At 63.2% G+C, this 24,066-nt stretch overlaps 1 protein-coding gene across 1 annotated transcript in view; it reads right to left on the bottom strand.

Annotated features, from left to right (window-relative positions):
- The window catches only part of PITPNM3 (PITPNM family member 3), a 70,910-nt gene extending 51,645 nt beyond the window's left edge, over nucleotides 1–19,265 (bottom strand). Inside the window, exons 1-2 of the mRNA XM_032431636.1 lie at nucleotides 19,190–19,265; nucleotides 4,726–4,821 (exon numbers count right to left, since the gene is read on the bottom strand). Coding sequence (XP_032287527.1) covers nucleotides 4,726–4,821; nucleotides 19,190–19,211 — 118 coding nt within the window. The 5' untranslated portion in view covers nucleotides 19,212–19,265. The remainder of the gene's footprint in view (nucleotides 1–4,725; nucleotides 4,822–19,189) is intronic.
- Nucleotides 19,266–24,066: the final 4,801 nt, after the last annotated feature.

Genomic DNA, 24,066 nt, shown 5'->3' with positions numbered 1-24,066 from the left:
CAATCTCCCAGGACCTAGATGAGCCCAGCCCCAGGGCCTCTGGGTTCAAGACTGCACACCTTCCCTGGTGCTACGTGCCGCTGCCCCCACCACGGCCCTCACAGGGGTCCCCACTCAGCCCATCCCAGACACCTCGGGGCAGCTCCGTGGCACCTGTTTCCCCTCTCCCACCCCTGAATGAGAGGCAGGGCCGGGGTCAGGAGCACACCTGCGGTTTGCTTCTGTGAGGGCCCCTTTGCCTCCCCCATGGCACAGCACCCCACTCAGCCCTGAGACCAACGACCCCACCCCTGCCCTGTGTAACACAAGGGCCCAGGCCCCAGAGGCTTGCCTGGGGTCAGACGCTGGCCAGTCACCGGCCCAACCTCTGTCCAGGCGGCCTGCACCTCCGTCGTGACCTTCCCTCCCCCCGGAGGCTGTGCACCCACAGGAAAACCCAGAGAGAGCTGTGCCCACGTTCTCCACGAGACCCACCGTGGCCAGTTAAATGCAGTGGTTATCCCATCCCCTTCACTGTGAGAAGCCAGGGATTGGAGCAAGGAGCAGGGTGTCCGCAAGACTGAGTGCAGCTCTCGGGCCCAGGCTCCTGCCAGGAGGGGAGCAGGGAGTCTGCTGGTGCTGGGCACAGGGACAACAGAGAGCAGAGGACACAGAAGACGTGGCTGTGGCAGAAACCTCCAACGTCCCACTCGGAGGGGGCTCGGCTGTGCTCCCCGTCAGGCTACCCAGGCCAGGTGTGTCCTGAAAACAAACCCCAGCTGCATACCCCCAGCTGCCCCCCCAGCTGCCCCGGCTGCATGCCCCCAGCTGCTCAGGCTGCACCCACCTAGCCACCCCAGCTGCATGCCCCCAGCCGCTCCGGCTGCACCCACCTAGACGCCCCGGCTGCACCCCCAGCCGTCCAGCTGCAGCCCCCAGCCTCCCCAGCTGCACGCCCCCTAGCTGCCCCGGCTGCACCCCCCCTCAGCCGCCCCGGCTGCACCCCCCAGCCGCCCCCGCTGCACCCCCCAGCCGCCCCGGCTGCACCCCCCCAACTGCCCCAGCTGCACCCCCCCAGCCACCCCGGCTGCACCCCCAGCCCTTCCAGCACACAACCCTGTAACCGCTGGGGCTGGGCCTGCTTGTGCAAGTTCATAGTGAGGTGCGGGCTGTGGTCTAGATATCAGGAGAGGGGTCTAGAGAAAGCAAACATCTCCAGGGACAACGGCGCAGGCCTCCTGCCCACCTGCTCACCCCACCGCATTCCCTTAGGTCACGTGGGGGGGTTTCCTCTACTTTTAACAGCGTCACTGAGATAGAACCGACCTCGGTAAACTACACATATTTAAAAGGACAATTGGAAAGTTCCAGCACGTGGACATCCGTGAAACCATCACCCCCAGAGTCTTCTCCGGCCCCCTCGAATCCCTCCTTCCGGCCCCCAGGCCACTGGCCTGCTCCGCACGACAGACACAGCACACTCTGGAGTTCTGAGTACCTGGGGGCACAGTCCCCAACGCCATCTGTCCACCCACCTGCTCCCACTCGGAGGCCCCCCAGTGCCGTGCACTCCTGGCCGGTTCCTCAAGGCCGAGCCGTGTCTCCCCACATGGATGACCCACGTGTGTGCGTGCACTCACCCGCCGCTGTGCGTCTGGGCCGTTTTAGGTTTGGCAGCAGTACATACATTCGCTGCGCAGGCTCACGGGTGGACGGGCACTCTCCTTCGTCCTGGGGACACACCTGGCCGCGAGAGGGCCGGCGCCCGGGGCAGCAATGACCACGAGTGCAGAAGAGCTAGAATCCACCCCCACGTGGCTGTACCATGGCCGCGCCCTCCGGCAGCTTGCAAGTCCCAACTCCTCTGCATCCGGGTCGAGGTAACAGGTGTGGGGCAGCATCGTCCTCATGGGTGCGTGGCAGCGTCACACCGTGGTTCCCTGCGGGCTCGTGGCAGCGTCACACAGTGGTTCCCCGTGGGCTCATGGCGGCGTCACGCCGTGGTTCCCCGCGGGCTCGTGGCGCGTCATGCCGTGGTTCCCCGCGGGCTCGTGGCAGAGTCACGCCGTGGTTCCCCACGGGCTCGTGGCGGCATCACGCCGTGGTTCCCCGCGGGCTCGTGGCGGCGTCACGCCGTGGTTCCCCACGGGCTCGTGGCGCGTCACGCCGTGGTTCCCCGCGGGCTCGTGGCAGAGTCACGCCGTGGTTCCCCGTGGGCTCGTGGCAGCGTCACGCCGTGGTTCCCTGTGGGCTCGTGGCAGAGTCACGCCGTGGTTCCCTGTGGGCTCATGGCGCCTTCACATTGTGGTCTCAGCTGGCGTTTCCCCGACAACGGATGAGGCCGAGCATGTTTTCAGTCTCTGGTGAGGTGTCTCTTCCCTTATTTCATTTTCGGCAATTGTCAGTGTGGCTCACCTGCTCGTCTGTCTTCCCGCCCACCACCACCGACCAGCAGGCTCCATGAGGGCTGGGACAGCGCCCGCTCACCCTGTGTCCCCTATGCGAGGGCAGCACTCCTCCCTGGTGGGCAGGTACTCAGTAAACACTGAAAGAGTGGACGGATGGGTGGATTCTAGCCCCTGCTCTGCCTGACTCCTTGAGTGACCTTGAGCGACCCTGAGCAAGCTTCCCAATCCCCTGGCCTCACTTTCCCAGCCTGGAGACTGGGGTAGCAGTGTTGAACTCAAAGACCTTGCAGGTCCCCAGCTCTGACATGATCAGGGCTTGAGCCATGGCCCCCCTTGGCTGCCCTGGGTTTTCCCTTGCTCTGCACCCCAACCCTCTAGACTGGACTGTGGCCCCCAGGTATCCTTCAACTGACAAGAGGGAGGCACCTCTTCTGGGTCTGGGAATCTGGACCCCATCACCCACCCTGCAGTGTCCATCAGGGGCAGTGGCCATGTGAGGCCCCAGGCCTGCCGCCGTGGCCCACGGACCTGGCATCCTGCCCAGAGGGTGTTGGGTGCTCAGATTGCTCCATACTCCTGCCCTCAATCCCTCCCACACCTTACACACAGAGCCGGAGCCCCCCACCCAGAGCCCAACCATCTCCCCTGAGCTACCAGACTGAGGGTCTCTTGCCCCACCAGGGAGACCCTAGTGCAGGGCCCACAGGAGGAGGGAAGAAGGAGTAATAAGTCCAAAAAAGGGACCTGACCCCCCCCCCACTGAGCTTCTGGGTTACAGCCCCTCCACCCCACCTTGATGTGGCCTCAGTTTCCCCATCAGAACACTGAGGAGGAGGACGTAACATTCCCGGGGCCTGCTCAGTACTAACACCCAGCCACGTGGCTCCCCCATGGCTGGAGGACGCAGGGCAGGGCTCAGCCTGGCGGGAGAACAGGGCCAGGGAGGGGACCCTTGAATCCTGGACACCTACGGCCTGGCCCCGAGGCTGAGAGCTGCCCGTGGGGCCTGGCCCAGCTCAGGGCAGCAGAGAAGGACGGCTTCACCTCTGACTGCCTTGCTTGAGCCAAGGAAACTCCAACAGCCTTGACCAGGGGACCACACAGACCACAGAGGAGGTGGGGAGGGGGCAGCTCAGAAGTAAGGGGGCCTCAGCAGCCTGTGGGCGTCCCCTGTGGCTGAGGGCTGGGGTGCTAGGCTGGGGGAAGCAGCTAGCAGGGCGGGGGCAGGACCCTCCGAGGGGAAGCAGGTGAGCAGGCCTGACCCGCCCACCCACAGGGCCTCCCGCCGCAAGCCATCCCCATCATCCGGGAACCCCAGCCCCGATGAACTGCGAAGTATGTGAAGTAAAAGTGTTCTGAGCATCAAAATACTGACGCTGTTGTTCTCACACTAGAGGCCAGTTGCCCCCAGGAAGCAGCCAGACACCAATGGGGGAGCAAACGAGTCCCAACTGGGCCGGTGCAGGGCTGGCCTCAGGGCCAAGACCCCTGCCCAGCTGGGCTTCCTGGAAGGCACCTGAACTGGGCATTCCCCATTTCTGGAGGCGCGGAGCTCACAGGGAAACTGAGGCCTGGAGAAGATCAACGGCACGGCTGAGACCATGTCCCAAGTGTCCGCTCGGGTCCAGATGTCTTCCTAGTGCACAGTCTGTTTGTCTTTCAAGACCCCGTTTTGCCAGGCATTTCAAAGCTGGCCGTCCTGGGAGTGAGCCGACCCCCCAGATATGGTGCCTCCCTGGGTGTGGCCAAGCCGGCCAGTGAGGACTGGGGCCCCTGGGTGCAGGAGGAGGCCCCTGGTGCTTCTCATCCACCCCCACGCTGGCCAGGTGAGCGTGGCCACGGAAACCCACTCTCGGAAATGCTGGACGGACTCCGCTGTCACTTCCTGTGTCTGGAAGGCTCCTTCCCCTCGTCCCTCATCACTGTGGAGAGGGTGCCACGGACCTCCCCACCCAAGTCCACCAGGGACCCGCCATCACCGTTTCTGTTAACACCTGGTGCCTTTTACTCAGCGGCATCCTTCCCCCTCGGGAGTGTGTCTTCCTCAGTGTCACTGTTGAATTCTGTGTCCCCCACCAAACCACAAGCCTGAGCAGGGCAGTGCCCACGTCCCCCAGCCTCTGCAGCACGGCGAGCGCCTCGCACAGCCCCCGAGCTAGACCCAGAGAGCCGAAGGGTGAAGGCAGGGCCCCTGCCCCGGGACTCACGGATCGGGTACCTGTGAAGTGTGGGATGCGGTGTCCAAGGAGGCGGAGACACTAACCCCCAACAGGGATCCCCCTCCTGGGGCTTCTAGAAAGGTCATTCGGCCCCTGATGGGACGATGGGGTGCACTCACCTCTGGCATCAAAGAATTCATCGTCTGAGCTCTCCACTGAGTCGCTGAGCACGTTTCGAAGGTGCCAGGGGGTGCCGCCGCCCGGGGGAGGGCCACCTGCCAGAGGGAACGCAGCCGTTAGCCAGGCCTGAGACCACGCCCAGCGTGAGGCCGGTAAACCCGTGCCTTCAGACCGAGGGCGGGCCAGCGTCCCCGCCCCGCGGTCGGTGCCCAGCACCTCGCTGAGCCGGCCGGACACCGCGCTTGCCTTTGGGCCCCCAACCCCTCTCCTACATGCCATAGTGGGAGCCCCAAAATCGAGACTGGAGGCAGTCAAGGCATGCCGCCAAGGTGACCTGGCGCACCAGAACACGCGGTGGGCCGTGCTGCGTGGGTGCGGGGTCTCTGCAGGCGGGAAGGGGCTCTGTTAACGGCAGCCACTCAAAGTCACCCCCGCCTACGAAGCCACCTGCTCAAACGAGACATCGAGGTTTGGCGGAGCAGGAGACGAAGGCCCAGAACGTCAGGCCGGTCGTGGACACGTGTTCCCACACGCTCCCGGCCATGCCCAAGGGCGGCGGGTGGGTGAGGGGGCGGGAGGCCGACGCCCACACAGCGTGTGCAGGCCCGGACTGCCGCCTCCGGCGGGACACACAAGCCCTGAGCTCCGCCCCGCCTCGGCAACCTGCGCCATCCTGTTTCCAGCCACAGCCTTGGCTCTTCCCCCGAAAAGTACCGGCGACCATCAGTCCCGAGCTCGAAGGATCGGAAGGAATGCATGCTCAGCGTCCGCCTCTCCGAAGGCCCAGACCCACGGTCCCCGTGACTGACACCCACAGAAGGCAGGACGGGCGCTGACGGCTCTCGGGGGCAGGGCGCACACAGAACGCGGCCTCCTCCGCCCACCTCGCGCCCCGCAGCAGGCCGGGCCAGGAGCCCCTCTCTGAGCTCCCTCCACGGGCAGCTGGGGACTCACACGGAGCCAGCCCAGCACGCCCTCGCCTGACCCCCAGACACATGAAGACCGGGGGGCTGCAGGTGGATTAAAATCCATCAAAACTGAAACCATCAAAGTGTTAGGAGAAAATTGACCTGGTAGTTTTCCTGAGGAAGCCATCTGAGAACGGTTAACCATCATGTCCGAAACACCGGAGCCTGGAAGACACCCTGGCGTCCGTGTGCGGGGCCGGGGCGGAATGGTGTGGCGGCTCGTCGTGTGTGGACACAGAAGGACGCCCACGGGGTGTGGCTGGGAGGGGGGAAGGCAGGGAGGGCCCAGAACAGTGTGTGCCTTTTGACCATGTTTGGAAAACACGCTTGTATCTGCCCACGGAGGATTCGGGCAGCATGTGGGTTAAGCGCCCAGGTCTGAGGAGGGACAGGCCTGGATTCAAGCTCAGGCTGAGCCCCCCGCCCCCTCTGTGCCTCGGTTTCCCCGGCTGTAAGGTGAGGACAGCTCACACCTGCCTGGGGAGCATGTAAATCTCAAACCGAGGCTCACAGCGCTCATTAGCACATGGCGAGCGTCCACAACAGAGCTTATTGTATAAATTTACGGACGGCGGCGTCACCATATCCGGAAGGACACGCGCCAAGGCACCGGCAGACGTTATTGGTAGAGTGAATCTGACGGGAGGAGGCAGAGAAAATGCGGTTTTTACACAGCTCACATGATTTTATGACTATTAATTTCATAAATCATCCTATTTTATCAGTTCTAAGAGGCGCATTTTTTCACACTTTCACGTCTTTAAACCGGAGCGCGTCGCACATCACGGCACGACGTAGCTCACGCAGATCCTTGAGCGACACGGGCCTTTCAATAAACACACGGGGTTTTTCTTTCGATAAACTTCCTCACACATTTCTTAATAACGTTTCTTTTCTCCAGCTCAAGCTACTGTAATTGCACAGTATGCAACGTAGACAACACGCCGACTACGTTACCGGTGAGGCTCTGGTCAGCCGGAGGCGCCACTGCATCTTAGATTCTGCGGAAAACAGTGAGACCACCCTGCACGCAGGGCTCGCTGTCCCCGGGGCGTCAGCCCTGGCCAGCAGGTCTCCCGTCTTGTGTCTGCAGAGACCCGCATTCCCGTAGGAGCAATGTCCCTGCCTCAGCTTCCCCATCTGCACAGTGAGAAGCCTGACGGACACCGTCCCTTTTCAATTCTGACCGATGTTGGAGGGGTGCGTCCGGCACACACAGCAGATGCCAGTGAGCAAGTGAGAGGGAGGCGCTCCCCCGGCCACAGCTACCGGGGGGGGGGGGGGGGGTCCGCATCAGCCCTGCCCCCACCACGCCCAGCACCCCTGCAGGATGCTGGCACTGCTCCCTGCCCTGAGCCCAGATCCCAGAGCATAAACTGTTCGGGAAGGGCGAGGCCAGCCCCGTGGGCCCAGGGACGGCGCCTCCTGCCCGTCCTTCCTGCCCCACCCACCACAAACTCCCAAACACACACCCAGCCAGGCGAGCAGCACATTCCGAGGCGTGCACCTCTGGGTGCAAAGCTGGGTCTGGCCCACATTCCCCGTGGGGACCCTCTAAGCTTTCAATGCCTGCCCACCACGGCGGGCGGTGTGGCAGGCTGGACAGCAATTTCCTGCTCACAGGCCCTGGATTTACTGCAAGGGATGCACCAATGTGGAGGAGGGTCTGGCTGGTACAGCAAGACAGGAGAAGAAACAAAGGTATACATATTTGAAAGGAAAAACCAAAACCATCTCTATTCTCTGATGGCATTGCTGTCTATATAGAAAACAAAAGTTCTACAAAATCTACAAAAAAGCAAAACAAAACAAAAAGCCCACCAAAAACGCTTCTGGAACAAATCACTGAGTACAGCAAGATCACCGGATACAAGACCAACATACGAAAGTCAATATATTGTCAATGAGGAACCAGAATTTGAAATTTAAGAAACAATACCATTTATAAATATCACCCCCAAAACCCCCCAAAACACAAATAAGTGCTTAAGTATAAGTCAAGTGTATATAGCGATTTCTATAATTCAAAAAGTAGTCATTTAAAATTCTTGCTGAATTTACATTAATTTTATACGTGTTCCCAGTCAGGAGACACTAAAGGTATGAAAACTACCATCCACACTATATTAATATGCAGATATCCCTTGCTGTGCACATCCGTTCTGTTCCCAAGAAGCGAGAGCCTGAACGGTCAGGACAGTCCTACTGTCCCTGTTATTTGGTCCCTGAGTGTTGGACGGGGGCAGCGAGCTCACCGGAAGCTGTGCCCACGTCTATCTGGTGCTTGAGCTTGAATAGCGAAGGCTCCAGAATTTGTGGCTCAGGCACCACCCCCACCACACCCTTCCCTTCCGGCCACCGTCCCCCTAGGTCACTGCCACACTGAGGACACGTGTGACGGGCTGGCCTTCGTGGGGGCCCCAGCTGGAGGGAATGGCTGCAGGGAAGCCGGGCTGGCTCCATCTGGGGGAGCCATTCACCCCACTAGATGTGGGCAGAGAGGGAAGGGGAGCCCACCCCAGGGACCGTGCCAGGTGCTGGGGACACCATGGCAAAGAAGCAGGGGAGGGCGGGGACCTCGCAAAGCTTACGTTCTGTAGGGGGACGGGGGTGCAGAGCTGGGACAAGTAACTGAAGAAGAGAATTTCAGCAGCAGAAAGTGACACGGAGACAATAGGATCTCTCCCTCCTATCTCTGCGGTGCTCCCTTCCCCACACATCTGACAGCAGAGTCAGCCTGAAGAACAGACCAACATGGATGCGAGTTATGGTCACTGAACCAAAGCTGTGCCTCCCCTTTCGAACAGACTCTCCTCTGTGGACAAAGTTTATATTTGAATTTCTTCTCAAAGGCGTATTTCATCGTGTTTATGGTCATCCTCCTTGTTTTCAAAATGCGTTCCTGCATTGGTTTTTAAAGATGCGCTCTATGTTTGTTCAGATGCGTTATAAATCCCTCCCTGCTCTCAGGCAGGGGTTGCCCCAAACAACCTCTGGAGAGGGGGTGCACGGGGTCTCAGCTGTCCACACCTCCAGAAACGAGAACCTATGCAAGCAGGTAACACTGAGCAGCAATCATCACCCAGCTTCTGTGCGGGGGGTGCGCCCTTCCTCTCTTCCTCCCGCAGACTTTTTAACAAGGTCACATTGAACAAAGGGGCACAGTGGCGGGATGACTTGGGAGGGTGTGAGAGGGCTTCCTATGAAGGTGCCAGTCAACGAGAAGGAGCCAGACACACCGAGCGGGTGCACGTGTGTGGGCACGCACAGTCCTGCACACACTCGTGTGGGGTGCACAGGCGAGTGCGTGCATGTGACCTGTCCTACAGCTGACGATGCATGAAGCTGTTTGCTCGAGGCCACAAAGCCCGTAAGTGATGGAGGCGGCACTGGAAGCCAGACGCATCCAACTTGCCCACCGGGTCTGCGAGTCAGTGTCTGGGTCTCCTCGTGTCTGTACAGACATCCGGATGTGCACCTACCTTCCTTGGAGAGCGCCCCCCTCCCCAAGCCCCTCTCCCTTCCTGAGCCTGTCCTGAAGACACGTGCGAGCACGTATGCTCCCGTATAACACCCCCCCCCCATCTCTGCACCTCACACACGCACCAGCCTGCAGGCAAGGCTGGAAACTTCGCAGAAACCTTAGCATGTGGACCATGGAGCAACACCAACCTGGGCTCCCGCTACCACTTATGGGCCCACGACGGAAGCACATTGACCGCGTGGGGCCTCACTCCTGTCATCTGCAAGGTGGGCATCGTAGTTGCGACCTCACTGTTAGGAATTCAGCACGGACCACCAACTGCAGTGTCCAGCACCCTGGCACCCCGTCAGCCGCAGAACTGAGGGGTAGACAGGGCCCATGGGGGCTTTCAGGCAGTCCCCCAAGGCCACAGACCCATCTGCGTCCTCCAAGGCCCACCTGACATCCTCCAGCAGACTCTCCTGTCCCACCTCCTCCACCACACTTACTTAAAGCTCTAAATCAGGACAAAAGAGCAAGGGGAAAACCCATCCCCCCAGTCCAGAGAGAAGCAGAGGATCCTTTGCACCCATGATGCCCTGACCCCCAACAGAGCTCCAAGTGGGGTTGGGGGGCAACCTCTCTCCCTGCCCGCCTACCCACTGCCTCGGGTGCAGCGTAGCCTTGTGACCTCGTCACGGGCCTGGCCTCCCCAGCGTGGGCGCAGCTGGGGGTCCTGGCTCAGATCACCAGCCACCCTGCTCCCCCCACACCTGGGCCGGCTCCCAGGGACACAGCAACAGGGGGCCAGATGGACAGGAGCCACCCGTGGATGCTCTGCCCTGTGCCAAGGGCCCCCCAAGGTGGCCCCACCCTGAGGGCAGGAGCCCACCAGAAGGGAGACACCACGCTGTGCTCAGGAGCCCAGCCTGAGGGCAAAGGCATTGGTTGACTCTTCTGGGGCCAGACCTTGGGCCGGATAGTGTCCTGGGGGAAGGAGTTAGGGAAAGAGCTAACCTGGATTGGTCCCTGCCCCTGGGATGCAGCCTCAGGCCCAGCCTCGAGGAGCCCAGGACAGATGAGGGCAGCCTGGCCGCTGGGCTGAATGCCAATCCTGCGCCCCACAGGTGTGGACAGCATGTCCCGGAGGCAGAGGCCCTGCAGGCTGGAGGGCCTGTAGGTCTTCCTGGGGAGGGGGCCTCAGCTGAGCCTTAAGGGAAGTCGTGGGCAGGGTGGGAGAAGGAAAGACACAGGTCAGAGCAATCAGGCCATGTCTACGAGAAGCTGGATCGAGAACCTTCTCCTCCAGAATGGGAAGTCTGGCTCATGAGAACAGGAGGGGACCTGGGCGTCTGCAGTGACGGCCACACTCTGCGGGTGTTCAAGTAACACCTGCCAGCTCTCACACCTCCAGGGAGCCTCAAGCGCCTCTGAGTGGCCGGGGCAGGGTGTCCAGCACTGGGCCTGCCCCAGGCCCTGCCTGAGGCTGTACCGGAAGCCACGGCTGGTGCGCTGCATCCACGGAGTGTGCGCCTCGGGGCAGAAAAGCACTCTGCCGTGGCTCACTTAGGCCCCTTGTCCCCATTCTCTCCGCATCTGTCACACACACACACACAGACAGACATACATAAACACACAGAGACACACAGAGTTGCACAGATACACACATGCAGACACACATACACAAACACACACAAACACACACATGCACACGCAAACACACACGTAGACAAACACGCATACACACATAAACACAAAAATATACAGGTGCACACACATCCGTGCACACATCAATGCACACACATGCACAGACCTGCACACACACAAACATGTGCACACGCATGCACACAGACACGCATACATGCATAAATGCACACGCACACGCCTTTACACAGGTCTGAGGACGGCAGGTTTCACAAGCCCACACATCAGGTCTAACTGCCAGTGGTCAACGCTGCTGGAAGGATCAGACCACCGGACTTCCCGTGGGCCGTGGGGGCAGCGTGGACACAGAGCCGGCAGCCCACGCGTGGCTCACACAGCCACCCGCACCCACACACAGCTTCACACCTAGTCCCACAACACAGGATCCCGGGCTCCCAGGGGTCCCCAAACACGGAGTGAGACGCGGGGGTCTGGCCGCGCCCCTCCGGCGGCCCTCCGCCCCAGAGCCTGGCCTTCCCCCTCGAGCACAACCTGAACCACCGTCCCGCTCACCCTCCCACCGGAGGCTGATTCAAATCCCAGGCCTGCCTCTCGTCCGCTCGCTGTGCACCTCGGGGTCACGACAGCACGCTGTGCCTCAGTCTCCCGCTCCGTGACGTTGGCGTAAGCTGCCCTATGGCAGGCAGCTATGAGGACTGCATGAACGAGCGTCTGGAACGGTCCGCCGGCGTTTGCATGCAGATTCTCCCACAGGTGGGCCCTCCCTTTCCCCTCCTGGAACGGGCACGACAGCAACTGCTCTGAGCAGGCGGGCCCCCATCCCCCTCCCGGCGCAGCTCCCTGTCCCCCAGACTCCGAGCTGCCCAAGGCCAGGACCCGCTCTCTCTCCACCTGCCAGCTGGGGCTCCTGCAGCGCACGGCCCCTGGGAGGCCCCCAGACCATGCTCCTGCCTGTCCCCATGCCCCGAGTGCCCTGACTGCCATCCATGCTTGAGGATCAGCTCTGGGCCTTCGGGCCCCAAGGCTGGTCTGGAGCCTGCCTCCTCCGTGCTCCCCTGACGTCCTTCGCCTGCGCCCATCAGAGCACCTATCCCCTATCCGCAGCCGGGGTCCAGGCCTTCCTGCCCCACTGGGCGGTGGGGTCCCTGGGGCACACACCTGCTGGGAACCCTGCAGGCCCACAGCCCCTCCCAGCCCAGGGCTGGGCACAGGGGAAGCCCGCGTTCTGCTCGGCACGGCCCACTGCAGGGGAGACCTCGGGCGCGGCCCTCTCGGGGGAGCATCCCACCGCACCTGCCCTCACACCCCACTCCGGGTCAGGATGAGTCCGGGAACCAGAGCAGTCCAGGCCCAACCCACCCAGACTCAGCCCTCATGGGGTGTGGGGCCACCAGGGAGGGACGAGAGGCCAGGAGAAGCCTTGAAGGAAACCAGTGTAGGTTGGGGGTTGGTTGCTATGGAAACATGTCCTAACTACTTCCCAAACTGCTGTATGCGCCACTGATGAGCTTATGGGCTGGGCTGTCTTGGGGACACGCGGGGAGCCCTGGGAGGGCCTGTCTGCTGGGGCTCCCAGCACCTGGAGCTCAGATCCTGGATGACCCAGAAGGAACCCAGCTTCTGGGGGACAAGGCGGCTCCATGAGTCCAGGCTGCAGAATGACCCTGAGACCAGCCACAGCCCAACCCCGGCCCCGACCACAGCCTGCGCCTGGAGCGGCAGGCCCCAGACGGAGTCACGGCCCTAGGCACAGAGCAGCCCATGGCCCCCATCTCCAGCCACACAGCAGACACGGCCAGGGCCCGGCCGCAGACCCAGCTGCAAATCTGACACCAGCGCGAGCCGCCGCCTTCCGCCAGACCCTGGCCGTGCTGGCCCCAGGCACCATCGAGGGGCTCGGCCTCGGCCAACACGGACTTCTGTGCAGCGCATCACACGACAGCCCGGGGCCTGTGTGGCCCGTGAGGCCAGCAAGGAAGGGCCGCCTGCAGCTCAGGACGGAGGCTCCCCCAGGAGGAAGCCGGCCTGCCCTACTGTCCCACCCCCGTCCCCAGGCACCGGCTGGAGGCAGATTAAGACCCCAGGCTCCCCACAGGACACATTTGGCCAAACCAGGTACTTTGAAAAAATATGCTTTTTGAAGACCTTCTGGTAGCTCATAAATATACCACAGAAATGCCCATTAATTATCTTATTGAGGAGATAATTGGTGATGAATCGCTTTGGCTACCTACGGTATTTTCATGAGCTCTGCCAGCCTGGCTCCCGAGGGTTGCTGGAAGCTCCTGAGTTGCTGGAAGCAGACCTCCCCGGACGCGCCCCTCCGTCCCGCCAGACTCCTGCTTTCTCCTCCCGCTGAAGGGAGCTTCACGGCGCCCACCGCTGTGCCACATGCAGGTGCTCAGGAGGGCAGGGGGCACAACATGGGACAGGGGTCCCTGCCAGTCACCCCAGGAGCCCCCGTGGGGAGTGGGGAGCCGAGGCCCACGACCCAGGTGCCCAGCTGGGGCCGCGAGGATGCTGCAGAGAGCCCAGCTCCAGGAGCCACCCGCATCTTGGTGAGAGCAGCACAGGTTACCCGGGGCCCTACCAAAGGCGGGCAGCACAGAGCCGTGAGGGCCAAGGTGACCCCGCGGGGGCCACTTTACCACCTGCCACTCCGAGGCTGCTCCCGAGCAAGGGTGGGGCCCCAGTTGCCTCCGGCCCGCAGGCTCCCCGTCTGGTGCCAGTTCACAGCCCAGGAGCTGCGGGCCAGGACGCGGGAGGTGGGGCCGCTCCACGTTACACCCCACAAGAAGGGAACAAAGAGACAGCAAGGGATAAACGCCCCACACGCCCATGCTGGGCAGCAACGGGAGGGCTGAAAATAGCTCTTTCCACCACCAGGGGTGACTCCAGACTTGCTCAGCCGGGACCAGCCTCCTGGGGGAGGGACGTGGTGGGGACAGGAGAAGGAAGCCTCAGGCCACAGCCGGGCAGAGGCGTCCGAGGAGGAGGACGCTGATCTGGACATCCTGGAGCAGTCCAGAGACCATCAGAGGTGTGCAAGCGGTGAAGGGCGGCCGTGGACGCTGCACAGCCCAGTCCTGCACCCCTCGGGCTGTCCCTGATTGGGAGTAACACAGGAGGTGACCGGCCTCGGCAGCAGCCGGCTCAGACAGGCCTCCCGGATCCGCCCGAACTCAGCGCCCCTCCCAGACAGAGCCCGGCGTGTTTCCATTTTTGCTTCCAACCCTTGTTTGGCATCCCTACCCTCTAGAATAACGGGTCATCTGGGAAGGGGACCGCCTCCTCGCTGGCCTCCCCCACGCAGGTCGGCAAACAAGCAGGTGACTCTCCAAGGAACACAGGCTCCAGACTCCCCGTGGGGTACCCACCCCTGCACGGTCAGCCCCAAGCTCTGCTGCTCGGCCTGGGGAGGAACCGCACCAAGAAGCCGAGAGAGAGAGCAGCTTGACGGCCAGGAACCCGCAGCAGCACCTGCCCCCCCCCCAGCCCCAGACACACACGCTGACCCCCTCCCCCCACGGCCACAGAGCCTCCCCTCAGGGCCCAAACTCGCCCCACGGACAGGCCAGCCCCGCATCTCAGAGTGAACCTCCTAAACGCTGCCCTGGGGACGGCCTGGAGGCGGTGGGGGGGGGGCGCGGCAGGGACCCAGCTCCCGCCCCAGGGCCGCTGACAGGCAAGAGGCTTCCCCCCACCCACACGCGTACCCCCGTGAGGACTGTGGCCACAAGCCTGTGCGGGCGGGCGTGGCGTGCATGGGGGCGGGCGGGCGCGGGCCCTGGAGGTGGCATTTACCTCCGGAGTGACTCACTAAGGCTCCATTCCTTTGCAAAAGGGGGTGCAATTTAGCATTTTCTTTCTCTTCAGAAAACAAGAATTTTAAAGCCAGGAGTAGAGAGAATTTGAGGGCGTGTGTGGGGGGCTGGGATCTCATGTGATTTCCAAGCTCACTTGTTCTGTGCTCTCGGCGCCCCCCACCCCAGGCCTTGGGGGGGGACCAGCCACCCCCTCCCTGGGCTGGCTGCAGATCTGGTGATGGGCGGGCCAGGACCCCCGGGACCCCCCAGAGGCACGCATGCTCTCTGTGCTGGGCCCCCCCCACTCCCACCACCCCTCTGGGGTCGCTGGGGGGCAGGAGAGCGGGGAGGAGACCCCCCAAGGCACAAGCCAGCAGGGAGGGGGTGAGAAAGAAGAAAGACCAGTGTTAGAGCTGGAGCAAATTTCAACCTGGTCTTGGCCCCCGGGGCTCTTCCTTGCCCCTTCCCCGACCCCCACCCTTGAGGAAACTGAGGTCCAGAGGAGCAGGTGAAGGTCAAGCAGTGACAGCCAGTCTCCTCCGTGACACAGTCTAACCGCTAGGAATGCTGAGTGCAAGCATCGGCGAGCCCCCAGTCCTACTTCCAGCCCAGCCTCTGACTTCTTGGGGGTCTAGAAGGAGACACTGCGTCTTCCTGGCACTCAGTTTCCTCATCCGCAAAATGGGAGTGACAGCGAGCTCCCCCGGAGAGACGCCGTCCAGCCAGCAGGTAGGATGCAGGTGACATCACAAGCCAGGGTGTCTCGGGCCCTCACACCCAGCACCCACTGGAGCATCCCACTCCCCACAGAGTGTTCATACGCCCGTCCTGGAGGACGCAGACCTCAGGAGAGGCCCTGTGCCCTCTTGGCCTCAGGCTCCCACCCTGCTAATTCGCAGGTGGGACTGGAACCCTCTGGCAACGAACGAGTCTGCAAGCAAACGTCACACCCTCTGGCCAGTCGCAGACTCAGGGCCAGGACGTCCCACCCAAAGACCCTCAAGCACCCACCAGGTAGACAGGGGCCTCCCGCTAGGACAGGGGCTCCCGGGCCCAGGGCCACAGGCCTGAAACGACACTCACGGACCGAGCACCCCGCACAGCCCAGGCTGACAGGCAGCAAAGGGTCCCCGGGGGGGCCTCAGCGGGGGAGGAAGAGATCCACCCGAGCCCGGCACCTCCAAGACAGCAGGGAAGTCCGTGAAGGCTTTCCGGAGGCAAAATCTCAGACAGGCCTTGAGTCGGGCACTCTGATGTGGCGCCACGTTTCCCCCAGGCACCCAGAAAGAGGATCTGCAATCACCTCGCAGAATGCGGTACCCGTCCCGAGACACCCACGCAGCAAAGCCATCCCGGTGCCCTAGGCCTGGGAGCTTCTCCAGGACGCTGATGCCGATGTCGTCGCACCTCGAATCCCCTGGCCCTCCCCAAAGTGCTGAGAGTCCCTTCCCTCCTCTGGGAGATCCGGCCACTGGAGGATCGGGCTCCTCCCCTCGGAGCTGGGCCAGCACCTGGTTCCTCCAGCCTGGAAGGCCCAGCCCGGGGCCTGCCCTGCTGAGAAGGGGTCCCAAACCGCTGGGGCACTCGGGCGGGGGGGGACAGGCGGTGGCAGGAAGCAGCCCTTCCCCACAGAGCCGGCTCTGCCAGGCTGGTCTCACCCACCTCACCGAGGGCAGAGGGGCTGCCGAAAACCCAAACGTGCCACCCTGCCCCACCCTCCATGCTGCTCTCCCCCCTGAGCTCTTTCCAGTCCCCCAACACCCCTCCAGGGCCTGCACCCTTGGGCACCTCTGGCCAGCCTCCCTGACCCCACCCTACTGCGCCCCTCCACACTCACCTCTTCCTCCGCCCAGCCCCTACCCAACCCCAGGCCTGCCCCTCGCCATCTTCCTGTCCAAATTCACCAGCTCTAAGGCGTAACTCCTACAGACCACCAGCCTTCACTGTCTCAGCCTCTTCTGTTCTGTCCTGCTGCCCACAGGTAGCCCGTCCACCAGACCTAGAGCTGCCTCGGGCCCTCCCCTCTCCTCTCCAGACTGGGTGCAGGGTACCTCAACAGCTCTGGCCTGGGTGACTGAAGTCTCCCCAGACAGCGGCACCTGGTAGTAACGCGTTTGGGATCCACACTCTGTAATTCATCCAATCCTTTCTGGAAACTCCCAACGTGTTTTCCTGCACCTGGTGTCTTCTGGCAAAGTGAAAGTCCTTTTACTGCTTCTATTCAGCACCTGTCTGACGTAGTTGACACAACCATGGCTGGCTGCTCAGGCTGGACACTGCACAAGTCCAGGGACACCACTCACTAGACCATGGTATGATAATCCTGGAGTCATGCACTATGGTGACTCCGGGGCCCAAACCCCTACCTCCTTCCCTCACTAGGTGGTCCCTTGGCCAGTTTTCAGAGGGAATATCTCGCAGGTCACAGAACGTAGCCCTCACTCACAAGCTGGCCTCCCACAGCCTCCACCCCCAACCTTCAGCCTCCCTTGGTTCCAATGTCACCCCCCAGAGTGGCCTGATCATTTCTGGCCATCAGTCTGCCCATCCGCAGTAGACAGTCCTGAGCATCCACCTGTCTGTGTTACGACCCCTCCTTGCGCCCCAGTTTCTCTAGCTGTGGAGAGAGGGGTATGGGCCCCTGTCTGTGAGGCCGCCTCTGTTCTAAAGCTCGCCGATCTATTCTGCACCGGCTTGGTCAGTGTGGCTCCCATACATGCATCCTGAGAGCCGTTTTCAGGTCAGTAGGCTTAGAGCCTAAAGAGCAGAAGAGACATTTACAAAATGCAAAGCAGCCCAGGACTGAGAGAAGGAGGCGTCGTCCCATCTTGCTGGGTCAATCCCAACGGCTCCTTGGAGGGGCAGCTGAGTATGGGAGCGAGGAGCCCAGGCGCATGGACCCACAGAGGAGGGGGTCCATGCTCCCTGAAGGGAAGGGCTGAGCACGGAACAGACGCCGAAAAGACAAGACGTCAGAACAGCGCGAGGCACCTGCCGCCATCAGCCCGGGAACCAAATGACCCACAGGCCATTGCACAGGGGCCAGACCGCACCCCCAGGCTGTGGGGGTGACCTGACGGGCCGTGATGGGGAGAGTCCATCACTTACCACCCTCAGAGTCTGGCAGCCCCTGCCCTGTGCCCAGGCTCTGCCTAGACCCTCTGTTTCCAATGCCTTAGGAAGGGGGAGAGGGCCATTCCCCCCCCAGGATCACTGCACACGGCGCCTGGAACACGGTTCACGCATGCTGATGGCCGTGCCCCGGCAGGTGCTCCCTGCAGGGCTGTGCACGCACACGAACACATGCACACACGGAGCGGGGGCAGTGGGCGGGACACATGCCCTACCATGTGCCCTCTGGGAGCAGTGGGGGTGGGTAAGGCCCGGGCTCCAGGACGAGGGAGGGAGACAGCGTTTTCCAGCCTGCCTGGTGTCATCTCCCCGTGCCCTCCCGCAGCACCTCAGGGAGAAAGGGGTGTTTCACTGTGCCCCACCTGCGGTGTCTCACTCAGCCTGCCCCACCCCTGCAGGACTCCTCGGGGCCCTAAATCACATGCCCAGCATGGGCACAGGGGTTCCGGACGCGGCCCAAGGTCCAGAGCGGCATTTTCGGGAGGCAGTGGATTTGCACAGAGCCCAGGGTGCTCACACCAAGTGTGCGTATGGGTGAACTCACACTCATTCCATCACGGTCACGGCTTGTGGGTAGAGGGGTGGAGTTCGTGCCAGACCAATGCCGCGTCCCGAGGGACGGCATGGCACCTGCCAACGTCACAGGCTGGGTGTGAGTTCTCGGCAGATTTACACATGCCAGCCTCCCCAGCCCGCCCCGCTGAGACCAGGCTTGCTGTCGCCCACACCGTGGGGCGGCCTGTGGGCTCTCCGCAGCCCGGGGCCCAGCTCAAGGCCTGGCACACAGCGGATGTTGGTGAATGAACGTCTGGCTGAATGAATGAACGAACGAATGACTAACGCCCACTCCCTCACACCGTGGGGCTGCACCGTCTGCGCCTGGGGGAGGGCAGAGGCCACGGGACCCCAGAGAGGCCCCCTTCAGACCCCCGTACCTGACGCTCTGCCTCGGGGTCCAGTAGGGGGAGGGGGCGGGACGGCTCCAGGCGGTGCGGCGCGGGGCACCCCTCCTTCCCAAGAAGAAATCTGGGTCTCCTGACTGAGCTGGGGGCGGGGGAATCGCCGCGTCCCGGGCAGAGCGAGCGGCAGGACAGGGGGGCACGTCCTGGCTGGCGCTAGGGCCGTGGGATGGAGCGGCGGCCGCGGGATAGCCCCTGCGGTCTCCGCGCCCAGGGCTTGCCCGTGGAGGTGGTGGGGGAGGTCTCGGGGGGGGGGCAGCCTGACCCGACCCGGGCGCCGCAGACCCGGCCCTCCCCCCGCCGGCGCCGTCCCTCCAGGTGCCGGGGGCGCAGGAAGGACGCGGGGCGCACGGCCCTCCCGGAACCTCCGCCCACCTGCGCGGGGGCTCACCTGGGCCCGCGGCCCCTCCTCGCGCCGCGCGGGCCCTCCCCCCGGCCGCCGGCCCTGCCCTCCCGGCGCCCGCCCTCACCTGCACGGCCCGCCTGGGCCATGTCCCGGGCGGCGGGCTCCGGCTGCGCCGCGCGCGCTCCTCGCCGCTCCCGGGCCCGGCCCCGGCCGCCGAGCCGCCTCTGGCCCCGAGCGGACTCCGCGCGCCGCGCCCCGCGCCCCCGCCCCGCGCGCCTCGGCCGCCGCAGCCGCCGCCTCGCCGCTCCCTCCCGCTGCCTTAAAGGCGCCGAGCGGCGGCCGCGCCGCCCCCCGCGCCACCGGGGAGGGACTGACGGAGGAAGGCGCCCGACGCCGCCCCCGCGGGCCCGCACCCCCGCCCGGCCGCGGCCGCCGCTCTCCGGCCACCACCGCAGCGTGCGGGGGGCGCAGACGCGGGGAGGCCCTGCGGTGCGGGCGGGGACGCCGGCGCGCGGGCCGGGAGAAGGGGCGCGGGGACGCGGGGGCGCAGCGCCAGGGAGACAGCCCGGGCCGAGACACCAGCCGGGGAGGTGGGAGAGGGAGATCAGAGAAGACTGGAGACCCAGAGCCTGGCGCGGGAGAGACACCGAGCAGCAGAGGCGAGGAGAGAGGGAGGTGGCCCCGGGGATGACTCTCCATCAGCGCCCCCGCCAGGGTCCAGGGGCATGTCCAGGGTCTGACCTAGCCTCAGCCGGGAAGGGACCTGAGTGCCTTTAACTCTGCAGGAACGTGTGCGACACACGCAAACCCCACCTGGGATTCCGGGGCGGGAGCAGAGTTGAGGGAGGCCAGCAGCCCAGCGGGGGAGCTGTGGCCAGGGCACTTCCCAAACCTGGCTGCAGACATTCCCGGTGAGCAGGCCCAGGGGAGGCCTCTGCCTGGCCGCAGCCAGAGATCAGCAGACCAGCGCAACCCAAGCGGAGGTGGCAGTTTCCTGGTGGTGCCAGGGCCAGTCCCCTGGCTCCCAGCTGCTGCAGAGGGGTAACTCCCACCAGGCCCTGCCCCAGGAAGATGGCCTCTGCGGAACTGGCAAGGGCTAAGCTCAGTCACCATCTGCAGCTGGTGCCCCACCCACCCTATCCCACCCCCACCTTCTGGAGGAAAGTCCCCCTTGGGCCAGCCTTAGTCCTCGAGGCAAGGTCCCTCTAGCCCCTCCGTGGGAAACTGGGCACTCAGAGGCGACAGGGGGCCTCAGTGAGCATCTAGTCCACAAACCCTCTGGGGCTTTAACTCCACCCAGGATTCTCACCAAGTGGCCTACACCTCCTGGTTGATTACATCCAAGGATGGGACCTCAGTCGCTCAAGCAAGAGATCTTCCATCTTTGGATGGTGTTGACCCTGAGAATGTTTTTCCTCATTTGAGCTGAAATCTGCATCTTGTATGACCCAAATATGGGTCCTGATTGGTGCCCCACCTAACAAAGCCAAGGCTTCCCAGGGCCCTCTGTCCAAACTCCCTAGTGTATCCTCCCCAAGGAGGACAAACTGTCCTGGTTTGCCAGAGACTGCAAGTCCATCAGTCCGAGAGCTCTGGATCCCGGCACCAGACCGCAGCACTGACTCCAGCAGACAGAATTTCAGAAGCTGGTCACCAGCTGAAGAGTGAATGGATTCCTGCGGCCCTTCCCCAGTACTCGGGCACGGTGGGGATGGGCGCGGCGAGCGGTATTGGCTCTGCATGTGTGTGGATGGGGGTGTGTGGATGTGTGCGTGTGCATGTGTGTAGATGTGTGTGGGGGTGTGCATATGTGTGCATGTGTGTGGATGGGGGTGTGTGGATGTGTGCGTGTGCGTGTGTGGATGTGTGTGCGTGTGTGCATGTGTGTAGATGTGTGTGCGTGCGTGCATATGCACGTGTGCGGTATGTGTAGATGTGTACAGATGCGTATGCATGTGGGGGTGTGCGTGTGTGCGGGGATGTGTGTGCGTGTGTATGCGTGTGCGTGTGCATGCATACACACTCAGGGAAGGTGCACGGTGAGGCGAGCATTGAGACCCCTCCACACCACTCTGTCCAGACACCACAAGCCCCTGGGAGGGGTGAAGGGAGCAGCCCGGGGGAGGCGTCAGGTTGGTTGGAACTGCAGACGCCCCACGCCCCACCCCTCAGATGGGAAGACAGTGAGTGGGCAGGAGGCAGAGGGCACTCCTGGGCCCCGTGCTTGGATCTGGTCCAGCCAGGAGAGCGGGGCCGGCCCCCAGGGAGAGCCTGACTGCGCCCGCGTTGCCAACTGCCAAGGAAGTTCCGGCCCTGCCTCCGGGCAGAGCAAACACGTCAGGGACGAGGCCGTTAGATTAACTGGTGGAGACTAACTTCCTGCATCACAAGAATCACCCTTAATTGAAGAAAGAATAGCTAGCATTCAGAGGCGCTGCCCGTGGCCGCCTGCAGGAAAGCGGGAGCCGCTGCATCTGGGCACCCAGCTCGGTGGCGAGGGCCGGTGTCAGGATTCCGGCAGACCCTTCCCCCGGAGCGGCCAGCAGCTCCCAGGCCCAGCTGCACACTACTGCCCGAGGATGTGTGCACAGATTGGACCCATCGGAGAGCTCCGGGCAGGCAGGAAGCGGGGCTGGCCTGGACCTGGGTCCCAGACAGCTGGTGTCCGGGCACTTGGAAAGGGAAGTGACCAGAGCCAACATGGCCCCGCAGAAAGGCAGTCACGCCCGGCTACTCTCATTTCCTTTCCGGGCACGCTGGCTGGTGGGGTAGGTCCTGCGGTGCCTGCTGGGCCTGGCACGGCCGCTCCCAGCTCAGGCCCGGCCAAGCAACTCATCCCTGCCCACTGCTGATGGGCGTCGGGGGGGAAGACCCGGGGCAGGACGGGGCCGGCCCCATGGCTCTGCCAGCCGCACCTCCTGGTCGCACCTTCCCTCCCTGCAGCCTTCCCGGCCCCTCCTCACTGGTTCCCGCACCGTAGTCTCGGACTGCTGTCCACTGCCGCGGGGGACACCTCTATTCATAAAAGCAGCCTCGGAAACAGATGCTCCTGTCTGGAGCTGCCCTGAGTCCTGCCCGCCGCGCGGGACGCCAGGTGAATGAACTCTCTGCCGCTTGCTGGTAGCTGTGGCTTATCCAGCCTGCGCTTCCACCTCCCACCCCGAGAGGGGTTAGGACCACGGCCTCACCCTCACAGCAGAGTCTGTAAACTAGGCGCTGGGTGGCCAAGGCGCTCACTTGTGATCCCTTAAGATCAGCAAGTGAGCCCTCGGGTGAGCCCTGGACCCCATGTGTAAGGGCCACCAGCCAGGGCAGTCCCAACCCGGGGGCTACGCCGAATGCTGCACAGTTCCACAGAACGCCACGGTCCCATCCGTGCCTACAAGGGTGGACTGAGAAATCCAGACAATCTTGTGCACGCGTCCTCAGTGTTTCCCAAAGACGTGTGGGGAGGTCTCGCAGAACCCGCTGAGTGCCACAGTCACCGAGGGGCACGTTGCTGCCCAGCCTGCTTCTTGGTCGTGCCAATCAGGGTGCGCAGGTCACGGCACTTGGGGGAGCCTGCAGGGGCTGGGGCAGGTTTTCCAAGGAAGGTGCAGTTGGAGGAGGCCTTGCTAGGTGGCACACGGTACGTCCCTCCTCCACGACCCACCTCCCCCTTCAGCCTTGCAGTGGGGCTGGGTCTGTGTTTCATGTCGAGAGGGCCCAGAGCAGGCCCAGCTGTCTCCACGTGATTCTCAGACCTAACACGGATGAGGAACTGGTGGAAACGTCCCACGGGCGGGGAGAGCAGCCCCTCCTGTGTGCTCACGGCAGTGCCCGTTGGCACGGCCTCAGCCTCGTCGCTCCTCCGAGCTGGCCCCACACGCACTGCGTATTTGGCACAAGTTACAGATGGCAGATTACGGCCGTCAGTGATAAGGATTGAGGGATCAGCTCGTAGATGGGGGAACTGCCTGCAATTCCCGATATACCCCTGCAGCCGTAGGGACAAGGGCGGGAAACCACAATCACATCACGTGGACAGGCCGTCGCAGACCACGGCTCCGCGCACCGAGAACCCGCTCTGCACCTGCTCCAGCTCCCGAGCGCCGTGCCTCGGGCTTCCCTGCTCGGCCTGGTCCTCACGGGGGCCCAGCGAGGCCACACCCCGGCCCTGAGATGCACACAGTTGGATAGAGTAGGACCGGGGTGTCTGGCACAGTCCTGTGTGTGTGTGTCTGCTCGGCTCCTCTCCCCACTCCCCTCCTCCACGTGACGGCTCCCAGTCTTCCTGCAGAGGCTCCTCCTGCCACGTGCTTCTCACTCTTCCCCTGCCGGCGTGTTTGAGCTGTATCCATGTCAGTATTTGTGGATTTGGCCTCTTCCTTTTGACTGCTGCATAATATTTCACAGGGTGCAAACACCTTGTCTTATCCTCTTAACCCCTCTTAGTGGCCACTTAGGCCAGAAAGCCTCTTGCTGTCCCAACATCGCCCTGCACGTCCATGCTCCCGGCAGGCAGACTCCAGCACGCCCACAGCACGGGGATGCTGGGGCCATCGGGAACACACGTTTCCCTAAATACTGCACGACAAGTTGCTCTCAGAGGTGGTTCTGAGAGCCTTCCGCACCTTCCGCAGTGGGACGACTCGGCGCAGCATGAGAACCTGACTTCCAGCCTGGGCCCTGCCGCCTGGAACGCTCCTCCGCCCCTGGGGACCCCTGGCGTGTCCCACAGAGCCAGCACGGCCTCGCACGGCAGCCTCACCTAGCTGGGACACAAACTGCATTCCATCCTCCGCCTCCAAGCATAATGATGTCCTCCCGGGACGTGCTGGGGACAGAGGCGGGAGGTCTGTGCTGAAGTCAGGTCAGGAGGGCCTCCTTCACGGTGGGGATAAACCTTGGCAGCCCCATCGCCACGGGCGGGGAAAGCTGTTGTGGCCGCCACGAGGCAGGGCGCCCCGTACACGCACAGCCCACACTTGCTGACGCAGCTCGAAGACTGTGTTGGCTCCG

Source organism: Phoca vitulina, unplaced genomic scaffold, assembly GCF_004348235.1.
Source record: "Phoca vitulina isolate PV1807 unplaced genomic scaffold, GSC_HSeal_1.0 scaffold47, whole genome shotgun sequence".
NCBI lineage: Eukaryota > Metazoa > Chordata > Mammalia > Carnivora > Phocidae > Phoca > Phoca vitulina.
The sequence above is the reverse complement of the archived record's forward strand: the minus strand, read 5'-3'. Positions and strand labels throughout refer to the sequence as shown.